This window comes from Astatotilapia calliptera, chromosome 1 (genome assembly GCF_964374335.1).
Source record: "Astatotilapia calliptera chromosome 1, fAstCal68.1, whole genome shotgun sequence".
In the NCBI taxonomy this organism is placed as follows: Eukaryota; Metazoa; Chordata; class Actinopteri; order Cichliformes; family Cichlidae; genus Astatotilapia; species Astatotilapia calliptera.
In genome coordinates this window covers 34591902-34611302 of record NC_137422.1, presented here as the reverse complement: position 1 = coordinate 34611302, position 19401 = coordinate 34591902, and the positions used below count along the sequence as shown (strand labels likewise).

Here is a 19401-nt window from a genome sequence, read left to right as displayed (position 1 = left end):
AACAAACACACAAACAGCAGGGTCATGTGTGTCAGTATGTGTTATACAACCATAATTTGTCAGTATGTTCCTGCATCAGTGCAGAGACATTCTGCCTGTTTCAAAGGGTCCACTGCCCTCCAGACTCACCAGTGCTGTTGGATCGTTTGTTCCCCAGTAAATTCCATCCTGTAGGCAGTTTGAGGTGGTGTAGGGCCAGTGCCAAACTCTCATCCAGACGCTCACACTCCTGCAGAGGAATCTGACACTCATCCAGCAACAGCGCCCCATCGAGGCCATCAGCCCGGCCCACAGTGCTCACCTGTGTGGAGGGTGATTACAGAGATGAGTCGAGTTTCATAGAGGTTGAAGTGAGCCGTAGACTAATGGGAGCACTCATTTTAAAGCGCTCAGCATGAAAGCATTAACCAAATGCCTTTTGAATAATGAAATATGTTAATGTAGGAAGAAACATCCACATGAGTGTATCAGCGCTAAGCTCGATTTGGGGATGCACTGTTTTGACAAAAAATAAAAAATAAAAAATCATGTTTGGATTTATAAATTGGAACATGTTCCATTAAGTTTGAGTGCCCAAGAAAATTATTTTATCTTGTCCTACTCCTCAGAAAAGCAAACTCATAACATTTCTATGGGATGATAAACTATGCTGAAAAGAATTCATTAATTGAACGCCAAGAACTGTCAGACATTAGGCCTTGTCAGGAAAGAAACAATAACATGGCAATCTTTTTGTTTAACTGTCACTTTGTACACAGAGCTGTATTACTTGTAACCAGTGGTAACCAATTTTGTTTTCCAGCCCTGTGACAAGCTTCTGTATTTCTATTATTCAACTGATGACATGCAGTAGGAATAGAAATGACTCGTCTTTCTGCTCACCAGGAACTGGGCCATGTCAAACGCCAAATCCTGAACAAAGCTGAATCGATGCTCGGCCAATGGCGCCACGTGAACCAGATGGGATTGTGGCTCCACGGGGACACCTCGGGTGACTGAGCACAAGGTGACCAGCACCACTTCGCAGCAGTCATGAGCTACAAGAGACACAAAAAGCAAGGGTGAGAAGAGAGAAAGAGGGGATTACAGAGAACTGACCTGTGGAGGACAGTACCATAGTGTACAGCATTTTTCACAACGACAAATAGATTATATTGTGTATTTTCAGTGTATGAGATTAAACGTTTCTTTGTTAGGATTAACCCATTTCGGCTATAGATGACTGGCCTTGCTATAAACTCAAGTCATATGAGCTTAAATAATAACAATACAACAATATTTCAACTAAACAATAAAAAATTATTGCCCTAGCTAAAACACTAGTTGCTTGAACTAATTATTTATACTTTATTGATGTACAATGCCAGCTAACTGTAGGGTCTAAGATGTCCTCAGATGCCAGTCTTGCGGAAATTAACTTTAGTTACTTCAGTTACAGAGTATATATATTTCTGTTGATGCAGCCCACACAACTATCACAAATCATCGCAGCAATATTGGCTACTTGCACAGTTCATGTCGCAGGTTTAAAATAGATTCACTGCATGAGGTATAAAATGCATAAACGATATTTCTACGCAAAATTTTTAAACTCATCTGCTGAATTGTGTTCAGTTTTGAGCGTTTTCTTGTTGTGAGACCCAGCTTATGCAGGCTGAATCAATTGAAATATTGGTCACTGACAGTATCTCCAATAGTAAAGTAAACATCGTCAACGCTGTAGTGCCAGAAAACTACACTTTCTGGAGTGGCCACTAGTGGCTGGCAAGAACTATTTTGGTCTCTATGCATACTTTTTGACTACATAGCAACTATACAGTGGGTATACAAACTAGGGCTGTGCGATATGACCAAAATCTCATATCCCGATATAAGAATTCTATCGTCCCGATAACGATATAAATCACAAAAATGTAACATTTTTGTCAATTCTGTGAATCTCGGGCAGCTCGACTTGCGGGAAATGTTTCCAGCTGCGCGTCATGTAGCTGGAGTCGAGTGTTTTAACAGATGTATGAAACGACACATTTTTAGACATAAGTTGTAACGGCCGCCGTTTTCTTTGTGAGTATTTATTACACGGCGTGCTGCGGGGAAAGGCCTGTTCTAACGTTTGAGTCTAAGGTTTATTTTTTAGCACCTGACGGCTCTTTTTTACTTCTCATCCGTAAATAATCTGCCCTTTCACGTGATTCAGTTTCTTTTGAAAAGTCTCAACAGGATCTTGAGCTTTATTGTGAAAGGTTTATGTGGAACATAAACAAGCGGACACGAGATGGTTTTACCGTCGTTGTTGCTAACGACAACGCATAAAAACATGCGCTTGTCCGTCCGTGGTGTGGTTATATTAAATATAAGAGAAAGAGAGAACTTTAAGAAATTAATATAGCCACTACAGTGACCATCAAAACGATGAAAAATATTGCCGTAAAGAGTTTATTTTGCGACACCACGAAACAAACGATATCGTAAAATGAAACGATAGACGTTTTTATATCGTCATCCGATATATATGGTTATATCAAACAGCCCTAATACAAACTCATTTAAAGATGTGCTGTTACAGGCAGCTGCAGTTATTTGCAACAGTAAGCCTTACCTCACTATTTTTGATTCAATGTAATATTAACATAAAATGGTATAAGAAGATTGTATTTCAATTTTTGATGAATGAAAGTTGTTGGGGTTTTGTTACCCTATGAACGAGTCCACGTAGTCACAAAAAGAAAAAACAGTCAAGCATAACTACGTCCACACCACTGTATGTCACTCAGACCCTAATGGGTTTGTGGATGCCGAAAATATAATCAAGGCTTGAGATGGCACCATCTAAAACACTAATGTTGTGGATATCGGGTGACACTGGTTAGCAGCATTCATCTTTTACATATAGTCTATGGTTAAATGGGTCAAATATGATGGAGCGTTAAACCGGGCGCAGAAAGTGATGATGCGGCGATCCCAACATAATATGTGCTGTAAGCTCAATTTCACATTACCAACGGTCCATGCTGGCTCAGAACAATTAAATAAAAATTATTAACAAGTCAGGTGTTAATGTTATTAGTAACACCTGTACTGTTCTTAGATAAATCAAAATATTGCTTTAATTCAATCTGCTCTAATAAGAGGAAATCAAGCTTAAATTGAACTTTTAAAAAAAGTATCTTTATTCAATTTAATCACTCCATTAATTGAATTTTTTCTCATTTTAGAAGCACTACTTGGATGAAATGGTGAACTAATTTTGTCACAGTAATGAGCTACAAACGAGTGCAGAGCTGCAATGCTGATTTAAATCCTAATTAATACAAATAAATTCACAATATTATTTCACTTAATGGAACATGTGTTAAATTCTTCTGACTAACAGCCATTTACTCACAAGTCACATCGCAAAGACTGAACAAAGCACACTAATGTCCACAGTGGTTTCCATAACTATTGCTTAGGGAGTGGGGCAGTGCCTGTCCCCCGACATGGGAACTCAACCTCACTCTCTGAACCCACTTTCCTCCCCAAGAAACCATAGAGAAATATATTAAGTAGAAATCAATTTATCCATTAATGCATTTGTTCATTTTCTTAACCACTTATTCAAATCTGGGTCACAGGGAACTGGAGCCTACCTCAGCTGGTGAGAAGAGCAACAGGCCCGTCAAATCAATTAAAAAATATAACATTTTTAATCTACTACGTTTTGGTATCATTTACAGTCCGACTAGTTTATCTTCCTTCCTCTGCTCTGGATTTCACCATGTGTAAAGTGTACACGGTGTGTAAAGCCCCTCCTTTTGCCCCACAGTGTATAGTCGAGCAGAGTAGAAAGCCATAAAACAAAGTTACTTGAGTTGAGGACAACTTGATATATTATTGCGGTGGCTCTTTTTTGGCACGGCCCACTTCAGAAGCAGGAAAAAGTACACACAACGCACACCTCACTTTTCATCGGTTACTTACAATGAAAAAAGATTCACTGTTAATTTCTCCTAAACGTGGGTACATGTTATCAGTGCAACTGCACAGACATACTTTTTTGAAGAAAAAAAAAGCCTACATATTTTCCCTAAAAAACAAGAAAACAATCATATTAATTCAAGTTCATTTCACTTTATATTTTTCACCTTGCTGTGCCGCCCCAGTTTTGACATCCTCTGTGTTACTGTAGCAATTGCTTTTTAAAATGTGTTAATTTGGCAAAATAAGATTGAAAAGTTGCTCATTTTTTCAGTTTTGTCTAAAAGAAGAAAACAAAGAGAAAGTCAGGGAACACTGCCATGGTCCATCTGTCCACTCCCAACAAGATGTCAACACACACAGCCAGTTTCAAAACTGATTTCCCACTTGTAGTTATTAAGCATTGCATGAATTCACACATAATTTCTGGAATCTACTCCACGTCACTGTGTGCTCTACAACAAGATCAGCCACATTTGCACGTCTGCAATACCCTTCGTTCTGGGAGAAAACTTTCTGTAACGACAGATCCATATATTTTATAATTTGTCAATGTTGTATGTCGCTACCAACGCAGTCAGAAGGCTACTAGGCAGCTTGATAAATATTATTTGAATCAGAGATATCTTAATCCAAAGCAGTGATTCAGTGAGTTTGCAGTCATTTTCCCAGGTCCCCTGGGAACTCTATCCCGCGACCTAGTTGATCCCTTTAGAGCCCAGAAGGGCCTGATGGAGAAAGCATTGAAGCAAAGCTAATCTGCTGGTAAAGTGACACCAACTCCCTCCCAACTTTAAGCATTAATTTAGTGGAACTCGTACCAAGATAACACAGTTTATAATCCTGCCACTTTTATTTTCCTCTGTGGAACGTGGACCATTGAAGGAAGCAATGACGTCAGTGACATTTCTTATATCATAAGACCAGATTTTATTACATGAACATTTTGGTAGCATAAACCCTTGTTACCACATCCAGAACATGTGACCTCCAGTAAGCTCTGATGTTCCCTAAGAGCTCGAGATTTTTATAATGTAATATTTATTCTTCGAAAGCCCAGATGGTCTGGAATAACTTAATGTCATAGCTGATTCCTCTTATGCTCTGATCAGTCAGTGACTGAAAATATTCAATTAACATGAACTCTGGTCACAGGGTCACAGCTGCATTGCAGTTTTGACTACCTACTTTGTATGTGCAGAGATCTCTGACTTTTTCTATCAAGGTTTCCTGTTGATTCTTGTTTATTTTCCAAGAAAAAGCACAGAAAAACAATTCAGACCAAATATGTTCCATTTTGCAAGTAGAAAAAGTGGGAAAAGCTCCAAGAGGAGTGATAAATGGGATAGACTCTAGAAAGTGAAGTGATTCCTCTTTCTCCAAAACAAAACATTAGTTTAAAATGAGGACAGCGGTAGCAGATGATTAATCTTTTTTTTCCTCCTTCCTGGTTTAACACCTCTTTTAATATTAATTTGGGATGCAGCACATGATGAATACAGAAGAATTTAAAACCACCTTTTAAGATAATGTTCAAACTTTTCCTCAGTTCTTCTGGAGCACTGCTACTACGTTTTGACTCAAATACACAAATACAATACAAGTGATCTGCCATAAAGTCGACTTTTATGATGGCTATAAAGGTTTAGAAATGAGGTCAAATTACTGGGGGTGCTCTTTCATGTATGTAAATGCTGATACTGTACTGAATTACAATAAAGTGGACAGGTGCTAAAGTAAAGTGACAAGTAAGGGGATAAAATACATTTACTTTGTTAGATAGACAAGTTCAGTTGCTTCTTAATGCAAATATTTACTTAGTCAATCATGAGGAAATGCAACTCAATGCATTTATGCATGTAGACATGGTCAAGACAACCTGCTGAAGTTCAAACTGAGTGTCAGAAAGGTGATTTAGGTGATTTTGAACATGGTTGTTCAAAATGGGCTGGTCTGATTATTTCAGAAACTGTTGATCTACTAGGATTTTCCCACAAAACCATCTCTAGGGTTTATATAGAATGGTAAGTAAAATATAAAGCGAGCAGCAGTTCTCTGGGCAAAAGAGCATCGCTGCATGTGAAATGCATTAAACCTTGAAGCAGATGGGCTATAGCAGCAGAGAGCCAAACTGGGTGCCAGTCCTGTCAGTTAAGAAACTGGTCAGAATTGGTGTAAACATAACAAAAGCAAACATCCTCCCTTTTATCAATGATTCGGGCTCTTCTTGGCAGACTCAGGGCTCTTTAGTAACAGCTGAGCATCAAACACCACAGCCTACCCATGTTTTGTTGCTGTCCATCCCTTTATGACCACAACATACACCTTTTTCTGAAGGCTCTTTTCAGCAGGATAAGATGTTCTGCCAGAAAACTCAAATCAACTCAGCTCCAACTGGTTCCTTGAACACGACAATGAGTTCACCATACTTAAATAGTTTCCACAGGCACAAGATCTCAATCTAACAGAGCACTTGTGGTGTGGATGTGGTGGAATGTATCGCGGATGTAACTATGTGATGCTGTCATGCCAGTGTGAGCCAAAATCTCCATTTGCTGACACAGACGTAACATCTTGATGAATTTACGTCAGCAGTTCTTAAGGCATGAGGCGGCCCAACGAGATACTAACAAAACATTCCTAAATAAAACAGCTGGTGCACTTTCATAGAGCATCAGCTTTAGTTGTTAATAATCCAGGCTAATCTTATTTAAAAGTGTCTGCAAACACAGTCTCTAACAAATATTAAATGCTGTAGGTGGAGCTGCCATCCTTTGGGTGCTAGTAAGCTGCAAGGCATTGTGGGTACGATGGCTTACCGGGACACAAAGCCTGCAAGGTGTCATGACTGCTCCTCAGGGTGCTGGTCAGGTGCCTCTGTGTACTGCCAGCGAACAGCAGGAAGTAGTCCACGCCCTCCTCACTACCAGCCAGCTCGTCATCACTGAGCTGTACTGTGATAACACAATGACCCTGCAGAGGCACGCAGACGGAACGTTAGGAGGGAAAAGGAAAAACAGAAAGAGACAAAAAGAAAAGACATGTTTATAACATGAAATGGGCACATTATCATCCACCTGCAGATGCCTGCAGTCTAACTCAGCCCTCTTCTCAGTGGCCTACATGTCTTGGTTCATCTACTTAGCCATAGATACCAATCTAACGCCATCAAGTCAGTGTAATTCAATCACTGTCTGTCACTTTAGATGCATTTATTGGCTGCAGTACCAGGTGTGAACTAGACTCTGGACAAGTGGATACCAGATTTTAAGAGTGAATAATAGTGCGTGCGGAGACTCCTGATCTTCTTAGCACCGCAGTTGTTTACAGCAATTACATTAACGCCTCAAATTAAATATGGTAATGTTTGTTTGCTGATGAAATGTTACACACCACATCATTAACAAAGAAACAAGCAGACAACATGGAGGAGCAGCTGGACTTCTGCAAAACAGTGTGAGCACAGTCACCATCAGAGAACAGCACAACAAGACAAAGAAGCACATTCAGCTTAGAAATCTAATACAATAATAATCATCACAACAACAACTAAAACAAAAGTCTTTAAAAAAAAGAAATTTGAATAAACAGTCTTCTCATGTAAGCTGGATTTCCTATTAGCCCTTTTTTGTTAGAACATTACAAATAAAAATATACGTAATGAAATAAACACCACAGTGTAAGCTAAGCAGCTAAATAGGTTCAGGATGGTACTAAAAACACAGCCTGGTCAGTGTAAAAACTATGCTGTTTGTCCTTTTTCATGTATTCTGCATCATCAGCAGGTGCAGATGATAAGTTTGTGCCTTGGGGTTCAGCATTGCCATGGCTCTTTTAGTACGCAGGATTTTGTTTTTCCACCATTAAATGCTTCCAACCAGAAATTACAGGTGAAATTTAACTTATAACTGGTATTTATTGTACACTGCCACTGGCCAATAAACTAAATAAAATAAAATAAACCAAACCATCAATTTGTCTACACATTTTCTTAATACATTTAAAGGTACAGTTTTAGTGACAATTGGCTGATTTGTGACAGAGCATCAATGTGTCATCTGAGGACACTGAGGAGGAGAAATAGTAACAAAAAATAGGGATATTGTTCAGAATTAGCTGCTTTCCACTGTAGGACTGCAGCTTCTTGACATGGAGGAGGGATAATGGGACATTTCAACCCACTTAATCTGGCCACCGTTGCAGTCTTTTTACTGGCCTCGTCCAACGTGAGCAGTCTGTCGTGACGATCTGAGCTTAACGGGGTTAAAGGTGTCTCCTCCTTCTCTTATAAAATGGGAGCCTCCGGGCCATGTTCCTCGCAGGCGGATATCAGCAGGTGGACAGCAGCGAGGCAAACCAGCAACCCCAACATTGCAAGGTCTCTGTTTGGCAAGCCACTACTGATGCTTAACAATGTGAGGGGGCAAAATGTGCTCAAAGACAACCACATAGCCCAGAGGCCATACAGCCAGAAAAAAAGTCTTCAGTAACCTTCAGACAACCAGGACTGCGTACAATGTAAAGGGTGTAGGCTTTTCTATGCACAGCCAGTATCAGTTTTAAAAAGCAGAGTCACTGAAGTAAATGAGTAGTAGATGGGAGGAAGCCAGCAGGCATGACATTTTCTCCATTAAAAACTCATCTCTTATCCTGAGCCCAGATTGGAAATTAGGGCTTGGTGCTATTGAAAGGATTGGTACCTCAGAGGATTTGTGAGTTTGTACTCCATGTGAAAATGAAAACGTATTAGTGTGAAATAAGTTCCACATTTTCACAACGAACAAAAGAGAAGCAAATGGAGAAATGGTTTTCTCTCCATCGCTGGAGGCGAGTGGGAAATTACCTCAGTCTGAATACCACTCTGCTGCTTTTTGACACAATAGGTGCTCAGATTTCTTAAAGCAGCCCACCAAAATCTCCTTATTCCACCAAAGTTAATACCCACCTTTGTAAATAACATTATAAGCGATTGATAATTTCCTAACAAAGAAAAACACTTTAAAGGGGACAAAATAAATAGCACAAATCTTAGAATATTCAATCTTGGTGTTTGAAATTCAATTATTTAAACAGAAGAAAATTACAGCATAGATCTGAATGATCAGATCAACCAGATCTGATCAGTTCCAGTACTTCAAATATGTCGGCAGGAGGTGGGAGTGAAGGTGAAGGTGAAAAGCCAGAGATGTGAAACATCTGCTGGAGAAGGGAGGAAACGAGCACACAGAAGCCCCACAATAAAACTAACCCTGCTGACATTAAGTTTTCAAAACAACAGTAATTAAAATGGGAAAAAGGAAATATTGCAGTGACTCTCCAGCTTAATATAGAAAAACAAACCTGTGGTTTTAAAGCGGTGCTCAAATGGATGTCTTTCAGCCACACTGTATGACTGTGCTCTCTGCTGGTTATAAGTACTTAACTAAGTGACCTGCTGGGGTATTGACCTGCTAATCATGGAGCTTCAATAGGGAACAGGCAGCTTTTAAGCAGCATCAAAAGCACAGCTGGAGACTATGAACCCAACCCTCTCTTTTTAAATATGCATATACGTGTAGCCTTTTCCACACATCCTGCTGCAGCGCTGGTTTCATCTGTCCAGGTAAGGTAAGGCTTGGTTTTAAGCATTTGCATATACTGTTACGACTTCACACTGATAATTATTTTTAAACTTATATTGAAATTTTAGTGATTGTTCACTTAACTCAGGCTTTGTTTCTTACTACAGGCAGCTCTATCCTTCACTTCACCACCCAAACTAATTGTCACTTGTTACTTAAATCCAATAGATCTTCATTTGTATCTTTTTGTGCACTCTGTCACATGAAATCTGCGATAACAACACATTTTTTAAAAACAACAACAAAAAAAACATCCTTTAATGATGTTCATTAAAAAGTTAGCCTCAAAGTTTATGGGTGTAATTGCTTGTCATTGTGATTCATCCTTCGTGGTATTAAGCCATTTTTATTTTTACAAGCAACTAAAGCCAACTCAACATGAGACCCTTCTTTTGGAAGCCATATATTGCAACCTTTTGCATGGTTTACCCCTTGCTGCTTTTGTTCCCAACATACAATTTCAAAGCCAATTTACGGAGCAAAACCGGCCCCTGTTTACACACTAACATGAAACATTGGCAGAGCAAATTAAGCAACCCACAACTTACAAGTCTGCTGACATACAGAGCATCCCTTGTCCCTTCAGGAGGTAAACATGCACCAAGCAGCATTCTTCATGCAATGAAATGTTTGTATTGCCAATATGTGAACTGACTGCAGCATAATCTAAAAAATTAGAGCTTCACAAACGGTGTAACTAGCAGATCATCAGAGTTAGCAAGTAAGCTAATGTTAGCTAGGATAATGTATATTAAACCTAGTTGTATCAAATGAAACCCTTCTGGCCAAATATTAATGTCAGTAAAACTGGGGCAAAACTTCTTTTAGCCAGAAATTCGTGGAGCAAAATACCAGCATGACTAAGGCGTAAGGAAGTCCTGTGACTGACTGACTGTTTACGTTATTACAAATGTTACAAACAAACCATTGCCACATTCACGCAGCAAGGGACGGGATTTTTGGGATATTAATTTATACAAAAAAAATCTAATAGTTTATGCAGCTATTTTAATTCTAATCTAAAAGACCCCCCCCCCCCCCTTATTTTTCCTGTAGTCTGGTTTAATGTGCTATTAAAACATTAACAAAAAATAAACCTATAAACTGTTTGCCCACAAAAAAAAAAGAAGAAAAAAAGAAACTGCTCAAATTTACCATCCGTCAGACCAAGAAAAGCTGTTTTGTGTGGGACGCCTTTAAATAAGAACAAAAATGTGAAATATCACGCAGGCTACTCCAGGTGAAGCTAACATGTCACACTGATTTTAGAGCAGTCTGCTCTGGGGGACAATCTTTGGGCAATAATCCTAATACTATACTGCCAACAGTGAAAATCAGAAAGTATTTTTGCCTGAAATGTCCAACCCTGAGGTTGCTTTACTGCTTGATATAGATACAGGCAATGTAACAAATAGGTCACAAAAGCTAAACCAGATAACTTCACCAGTTAATGTCATTCATGATACTAACTTGTGAACTGTGTCAAATGGTATTGAATTTAGCAGCATGCACATAACAGTGCAAAGTAAATGTGTATGTATGTATGACCCACAGCCCACAGTAGCAGCCAAGAGCAATGCAACACTGGCTGTTAGCTATCAATCTGTAATCTCCCAGCATGTGCAGCTTTATCATTTCAAAGTCAATTTTGTCTTTATTATGCTAATAATCAAGAAATCACTATGGCGGTCTCTTTATTGCTTTGAAAACTAAGTACTCACAGGACAGCTTATAGAACTCCCTTTATAACTTGAAGTTATCAGTTCCTGTATCATTTTATTAGGCTCTCGTATCTTTGTGGGGAAATGTTGACCGACTCTTCTTTACAGCTTAGCTTTATGCATACCTTAACGTCCCACAACAACATTTCAGCCCGACTGAGGTCTGCACTTTGGGCGATTGCAACACTTTTCTTTTTCAGCTATTCTGTTGTAAATTTGCTACTGTGTTTGGGATCATTTTCAGCCAAGCTATAGCTGTCTGACAGCTGGCCTCACATTTGACTAGAATACTTTGGTACATAGAAGAATTCACAGCTCACTCCATGACTGCAAAGTGCTCAGATCCTTAGACTGCAAAAAAGCCCGAGTTATCAACCATCAACCACTGCACTTAACAACTGGTAGGAAGAGCTGATATGCTGTGTTTGGTTTGGTTGGCACTGTTTATTATGGACAAACATCTCCAAATTGGCAAACATCTTGCAAGTTTGCACACCTAAGCCATGCTGCCATATTTGTTTCAGAAAAAAGAGGCGTTCTTCAGGTAACCCTTTCATACAATTGCTCATTCTGTTTGTAACTACAATGTCACAAACTGGCTTATGTGCAGTTTTTCTGAGCATTACACAGACCCAACTTCTGGTGAATTTCCTGAGATGTCCAGTCTGGAAAGATTGTCCCGCTGTGTTAAAACATGTCTGAATGTTCAGAGATTGGCAAACGGCTAAAGCGTCTGTTTTTACAGAGATGGTCATTCTTGCAGATGGTTAGTTAATCACGTGCTGATTAGCAGCACCTGGCTACTACTTACCCTCTTAATTCCTACTTCATAGAGTGAAAACGTTCCTTTTTCTCATGACTACACATGAAAGCCAGTACATAAAACAGTCCGACATACTTCATGACAGTGTGTGTACGTCTCGTAACCATTTTGGCTGTATTGATACATGCCATGTCAATATGCCAGCTATAGAATGTTGGCTGCAATTCATTTAAAGGCTCTGGATGCCATTAAAAAAATAGTATAATTGTAGTTATCCAGAGAAGCTTTAACCTGGAGACAATAACCAAGCAGTCAGTTCACAGGTTCAGCCCATGTAACTGGTACCATGCCCACAGTCACGCATGCTGTGTTAACCACTGAACCCCTACCTGCTTATTTAATTGTAAGCCGCTCTGGAAACATTGTCTGCTAAATGCCAAGAATGTAAATAGCATGTTTACTCACAGCTAGAACAACAGAGTCTCGCTGTTATGGAAAGAAAACTCATTTTGTTAAGAACACCCACAACTAATCCCCTGCCTAACAAATCATGTAACCCTCTCCCAGCGCTCGCTAAAATAAAATCAGCCCTTACTCAATTTCTTTACCCATAACATGCTCATTAAGAATCCTTCTGAGGACAAAGTAATATTGCAAGAATATCAAGGCCTTGACCTCTGTTCTTCTCAGAATATGTAACTTCTAGATTTAGTTCTACACTTATAGACTGGGGCTGCCATTTCATCTAGAAGGTAGAGCCCATGAACTATATCTTTTTTTTTTCTTTTTCTTTTTTTAACGATACAATTACAGGCTGGCTACTTAACCCCTATGAGCTATCTCACTGTGAACTGCTGTGATAAGTTTCTAAAATCTGATGTCTAATGAGGCCTGACTGCCTGCCTGGTTCCACTGAGGAGTTTGAGTGTAAATCACAGATAAGGTTGTCTGGGTGGTTAATGTGTGAGCCAGTATAGCCTTTAGAGAGGCACACATACACAAACACACACATCCCTCACTTATCTCATTTCCTATGTGCCTTCTACACCTGCCAGTGATAGGAGACCAGTGTAACCACTAAGATCAACTCAGAAACTCCCCTCAAAACACAAACCTCATTAAATATTTATCAAATAGTGCAGAAACCCCGGTAGAACTCAAAGACATTTTAACTCTACCTGGAAGTCCATTTTGGACGCAATTCAAAAGTCAGTAATTAAGAGTTATAAATGAGCTATAAATGGAAATTTTTAATATTAAGGGATTGCATATATCACTGACATGTACCAATCAGTTTGAAGTGGTGCATGTAACCATATCTATATTAGGTTTTGTAGTTTAATTACAGATACTGAGTTATCTGTAAAACCAAGGTTGTATAAAGTGGGTTTAAATTTACTTTAAAATACTAAATGACGCAAATGTGGCTTATCCTCCTTAAGCGATGCACACTCAAAATAAAGATTATAATTCCCTCCCTTAAATAAAGACTACTCTTTTTTAAGCAAGTTTGCAGAATTGCTATTCATTTATTTTATTTAGTTTTTTTTAAGTAAAGCCAAGTTATCTGTTTTTACACCATTATGCAAACTCACCATCTCCAAAACAACAATAGCAGCTAAAAGGATCATGAAATTGATTGAACTTAAAAGGAGGAGTGAGTGGAAAAAGCCATATGGCCTGATCAGCAATATAAGCAACAATGCAAAGCGTTACATTTACAAGTTGAACACCAGCTGTGTTGCCAAGCTTTAGGCAGCGACAATGAAAGTAGCTAGAAAACTGCTGACATAACCCACATGATATGCCACACAGTTCGGCAATCTGAGACGACCTCAGCAACAAGCTACATCTCATCTACTTGATCTACCTCACGTGACTTCGCTGAAGCAAAACACACAGGTGCCTCGCTCCAAAGGACGGGACAAAGGACCGAGAATGACAAGAGACTCAAGCAAGCAGCAAGCTCCAGGGTTAAAAAGTTAAGCCATTGTGTAGTGGCCGCTTGAGACCATCTTCAAGAGTCACTCCCAACAGACTCCAATGTCCAGCTCGTTCATTTGTACCCAAATATGGTTTTAATACGTCCAAACGTGCTAACTTCGTGCTCCAAAAATCAACATAGCAATGATCAAAATGCCCACACTGAGCATCACAATGGCTATGTCCGTCATTTAGAAACAGTGTCTCGCCACATGTTTTCGCCAGCTAGTTTATTCCAGCAGACAACTGCACAGAAATTTGTAATAATTAGCATACAGCACCTTTAGCTATTGTTTTATGTAGTCACAAATGGAAAACGTCTCTACGCAAAGGATATCAGGGGCAACATACTCAACCTGCAGCCTTGACATCCCAAACATTCGTCAATGCAGTTAAAATATGAATGAATTGATGAATATATAAAAACCTACTTCTGGCTGCTCACAAGGGCTCGCCACAGTGGGGAGCTCTGCATGTTTGATTTGGCTGAATTTTTTATGCCGGATGCTCTTCCTGATGCAACCCTAAAGGCATTCGTATCTCCTCGTCAATAAAAAAACAGTATGACTATGAATGGCTATGATCAACTTATCATGAACAAAGGGATGTTTGGAAAGCTGGTTGTCTTTGAGAATGTTCATCTATTTATCTCTGTAACGTTGACATAATAACAGGTGGTTAAGATACCTATGTACTTCAAAGCTACACAACACTAGGTTAGGGTATTCCTGATGTGTATCTCTTCAAAAATGAATGGATCAAAGAAGACACTTCCAGGAGTGAAAGGTTTTATTCTGACTGAAGCCACAGTGCTTAAATGTTATTTAAAAAATTGATTAAAAATTACTTTTATGCTGTCTTGTAATATTTCTTGTCATTCACTTCCTACTCAGTTATGTGGGTCTATTTTCTTTCTTTTTCATCATCAGTGTGTCAACATGCAAAATGATGACCTCAGACATAAAAGCGGACAGTAAAAACAGTATAGACCATTTTCCAGTCAGCAAACATTAAACATTTAGTTCATTTGCATGCAGTCCAGCATGCTCTCCACTATCTGGTCCTGCACACCCACACAGCTGTTTTCAGTTGTTCCTGTTAATTAGACCTGTTATCAGGTGGAGAGGTGGAAATCAAGAACTGACATTCCAGGCATTATATGAGATCATCAAACCATGTAAACAAATACTGATAAAGAATTACGGTTTCCCGGCCTAACGGGTTCAACAGATCGAGCGCCTTCACCACCACACCTACACAGCACGTGAATGCAGAAGCGTTAAAAGAAAAAATAATTATGTGAACTGGAACAACAGCTTTGCTGCTAGTGTTGTGTGATTATGTGATACTTACATACAATGGAGCTTGCTGTGGATTGAGTTTCATGTCCCTGGACACTGTAAAAAGAAGAACAAATTAAGGGTTACAACTCTAATTAGGCATCTATATTGTAATATAAAACAAAATCATGTCTTAAAGCGGTACTAAAACCTGTCTGGCCGTTAAGGGCACCGCAGCAAGCTGTAAACACAATATTATCCTATCAACAATTTGTAAAACCGATATTTATATTGTATTACATTTGATGCAGGCACTAAGCAAAATTAGCATATATTGACATCTAGACTCTGGTGGGTCTAAAATTGACTTTGTGTTTAGCTCTGTTTTGCTTCACTTTTTACTCGTGCAGGCTGCCTACGTATATTAACAAATGCCTAAATATATGTGGCGACCAGGTCAGTGTTATCCATACACTAAATTATTTGTGGCAGCAACCTCGACTGCCATGTATTGATTTTTTGATCTCCTTACTATTTAAAAGGGTACGGTTTTATTCCAGTGCTGAGCTGCATCCAAGGAAACAATTTTGCTCAGCTTCTTCTTGACCTGCTCTCACACACATACACAAATACAGACTGACACATTGACTTTCTGTGAATAGTCCTTCTTTGTAGTGCACACAATCTGAATGTATTACCATGCACTGAAGGAAGGATTATTATTGGTCTTTCTCCACATAGCGACAGGTGACATCATCATAAAAGACACAAGTTTGTTCAAAACTGGTACATCAAAGTCTGACAATGCTCTTACTCCTCAAATAAGTTATTAACATGTTTATGCCCAGAAAGAAAGAAAGAAAGTGCGTGGGTGGGTGGGCATTAAAAACTAAAACAGAATTCACTTCCATAACCATATTACCTTCAATAATCTACAGTCAAGTGTGTCAAATAAGGAGCAAAGCAGTCAGGTCGGATATGGTTTGAGGAGATTAGCACTCTGTTATTAACTGTTAATAACTAGACCTGCAATCAAATATTGCTAAAGTTATTTAACTCAGATGCTCAGGGCTTACTGAGATCCAGACATAGTCTGAACCAGAGTTTTTAACTAAACAGAGTCCATAAAGTGTCCAGGAGAATATCCAAAAGTCCAACCAGTGTGATAGCTTACCACTTAAATTATTTATTTCAGTATTTCCATGCTTCAGCCAGCACTGATGTGGCAGCTAAAGCAAATGAGGGTCAGAAAAAGATATCTATAGCTAACATGAGGAGGAGGACAGCAGCCAGCATGCCGCTGTGGGAGAGCCAGAAAGGGCAGAAGCAGCAGATGAGATAGGCACGCACTGAAAACGCCTCCTTGCTGCAGCTGGTAATTATCCTCTGAGGGTTCATCAGTACAAGCGACATCTTTCACTTTATAGAGTAATTTAGTCCAAATGAGAAACTGCTCTGAGGAAGAACTATACGCTGCCTGCCCAGACAAAGGTAGGTGTGAGCTCGTGTAAACATATAATCGAGGCCTTTAGCTTTTAAAAAACCTGATATTTCCCTAGGGTATTGACAAATACCAAACAAATGATTCATCAGGTAGCCAGAAACTCAACTTCACATGAATGCCTTTACTCCTCCATGCTCACTGGTTGTATAAATAAGCAAATATTTTCTAACATGTCAGCCATAACAACTTAATGAATTGATAATGTATCAGTCACAGCTCCAGAGCTTGCCGCACAGTTCAAAAGGGACAGAAGATAATTAAATAATGGAGATTACGACATGTAAGCTTAGTGGGGTTTTGTTTATTACTCTTTTAGAAAATCCTTTAAGTCTGTGTCAGACAAATACATATCCAGAAAATCATACTGAAAATTAATTATTGACAAATTTGTTACATTGACATTGCTTACTTTTGAAAAAGCCAACAAAATGCAATATGGAATTAACACTATATTTCCCAAAACATTAGAATATTATATATCTGAAAAAAAAAAGAAAAAAATTATATTAATGTGTAAGACCCTTTCCTTTCTTAGGCCCTCCTTTTGCACAGTACAGACATTCATTATTAATAGAGAACACGGGCTACAGGGAATACATGTGTAATATATATGCCTGATTAAATAAAATCCCAATTTATAAAACAGGCTAAAAAATAACTTAATTCCAGTACTGGTTATTTATTTATTTATTTGGTTAAAATCTCTTTGGGGTGTCAAAAATTACTTTATGCAGAAAAGACCCCCGTAGCTAGAACATTAAACCTAAACATATTTTGTAGTACTTTGGAAAATGCTAGCAAACTGCCACTGGGACTACTCTATCCTAGTGATGCTTGCTAACTGAAATAGTCTGGATACCGGAACAGGAAGCATGTACAGCAGCTCTTCAGAACATTGCTGTGGACAAGGTGGCAGTTAAGCTTGGCTCTGGCAGTTGTCCCAATACTCGGTGGGAGATTAAGAGTACAGAACAGACACACACTGGATCACACGTGGGTTCCTGCCTCCTCTTATCACTGATTAGTCCCTCACTAAAAAAAAAAATAAAGCAAGAAAAGTAAACCACCAATATATTTTGACTTTTAGTTCTTTTACAAGGATTTGTATGATCAGTTAGCAGGATTTATCAGCTTATGTTCACATTTGATTCCTCACTCCCACTCGAGGATGCAGGCCTCAAAGCCTTTCTCTGGGCACAAGGTCAGAGGCGGTGGGTGTGTAATTACATCCAAACAAATGCATAACAGCTTTAGACTTGAGGATGAATGGATTTGAAACCTTTGTGTTGAACTTTCTTGTGGAGATATTTGGCTGCTTGTATTCATCAATGAGTCAAGGGACTGGTCACTTTTGAGACCACTCTCCTTGGTTATTTGCAGAGAAAATTTTCTCTTTTGTTTGCTGTTCTTTGGCACTAAAACAAGTCCTTGCTGCTGGCCTGCAGTGGTCAGCAGTGCATTAATCACATGAACCTCACAGCGGGGGAGGCAGCGTCAAAAAAGGCCAAGACCTAATGAGTTCAGCAGAGAACTGCTGGACTCAACAGAGTGCTCAAGTGCAGCGAGACCAATTCACTTTCTGTAGCCCAAACCAAACTTTTTTCCACTTTTTCTGCTAAATAAATAGCCTTGAACTAGAATTAGGCAGATCAGGTAAGGGGATAATCAGTAGCTCTAATAATACTCTGGAGCCTAATCCGCTTGCCTTAAGTGCACTGGGCCAGAGACCAGCTTCCTCACTCACCACATGCACAGCTTTGACTGATAAGACTCTCACGTAATGTCCTCAACAGTCCCACTGCTTCTTTTATATTTTGATATTTGGAACATTTGTCGTCTCCTAGTGCTCTTTTTATAACTACTCCAGGCAAGACATGGGTAGGAGCCTTTACTCAAGGACGTTTCAACAGGGCAGACTGACAGCTTTATTGACTTGTGCAGCCAGTGGGTCCTTGTTATTTTGCTAATGTGATATCTAAGTGACCGCTAACTTAACTCAGTGCACAACACAACAATATCTGGTTGGAAGCAGAGGCTGTGCTACATTCACATTTTTCACTATTGAGGACAGAGATGATAACACTTACTCATCCAAATGCAGGTTTTTTGTGCCCTTTATCAGCTGTGCCATGCTTTACATTTGCGACGCCTTCACACCTGGCAGCTGCACACAGCAGCTTATTTTGCTCACTTCTTCAAATTCATTAAGGGGGCCAAAAGTCCTTGTGACACCCTGATTTTGCCAGCCAGTTATGGTAAATGTTCTTTTCCAAGAAAAAGCTCTTGTTAGGCTCTTGTTTTGTTTTAAATCAATCTTTAACATCTACAGATCTCAACAACAAACAGAATAAGTGGCCGTTCGTCTGTTTAGAGTGAGAGTGCATTAAGCAGCCGTAAACTAGTAAAACAGTTCAAGCTTACAAATATTTAGTTAAGAGAGAAAATAAAACAAGTGAGTAATCGGAGTACAAAAGTTAAGCACACTTGAAACACACTATCTAAATGCACTTTGGCCATTTCCCTTTTGAAAAAAAAGCCAAGCTATACGCTGGGTGGTGATATGGCCATCCAC

The 19401-nt window shown here is 39.2% G+C and overlaps 1 protein-coding gene across 8 annotated transcripts in view; it reads right to left on the bottom strand.

The window, feature by feature from the left end:
* The window catches only part of akap13a (A-kinase anchoring protein 13a), a 122445-nt gene that overhangs the window by 87118 nt on the left and 15926 nt on the right, over positions 1-19401 (bottom strand). For all 8 annotated transcript variants that reach the window (XR_013908480.1, XM_026174648.2, XM_080300160.1 and 5 more), the window contains exons 2-5: positions 15399-15442; positions 6777-6930; positions 883-1037; positions 130-301 (exon numbers count right to left, since the gene is read on the bottom strand). Coding sequence is in view for 7 of the 8 variants with exons in the window: in XM_026174648.2 (XP_026030433.2) it covers positions 130-301; positions 883-1037; positions 6777-6930; positions 15399-15431 (514 nt within the window). In the remaining variant the exon portion in view is untranslated. The remainder of the gene's footprint in view (positions 1-129; positions 302-882; positions 1038-6776; positions 6931-15398; positions 15443-19401) is intronic.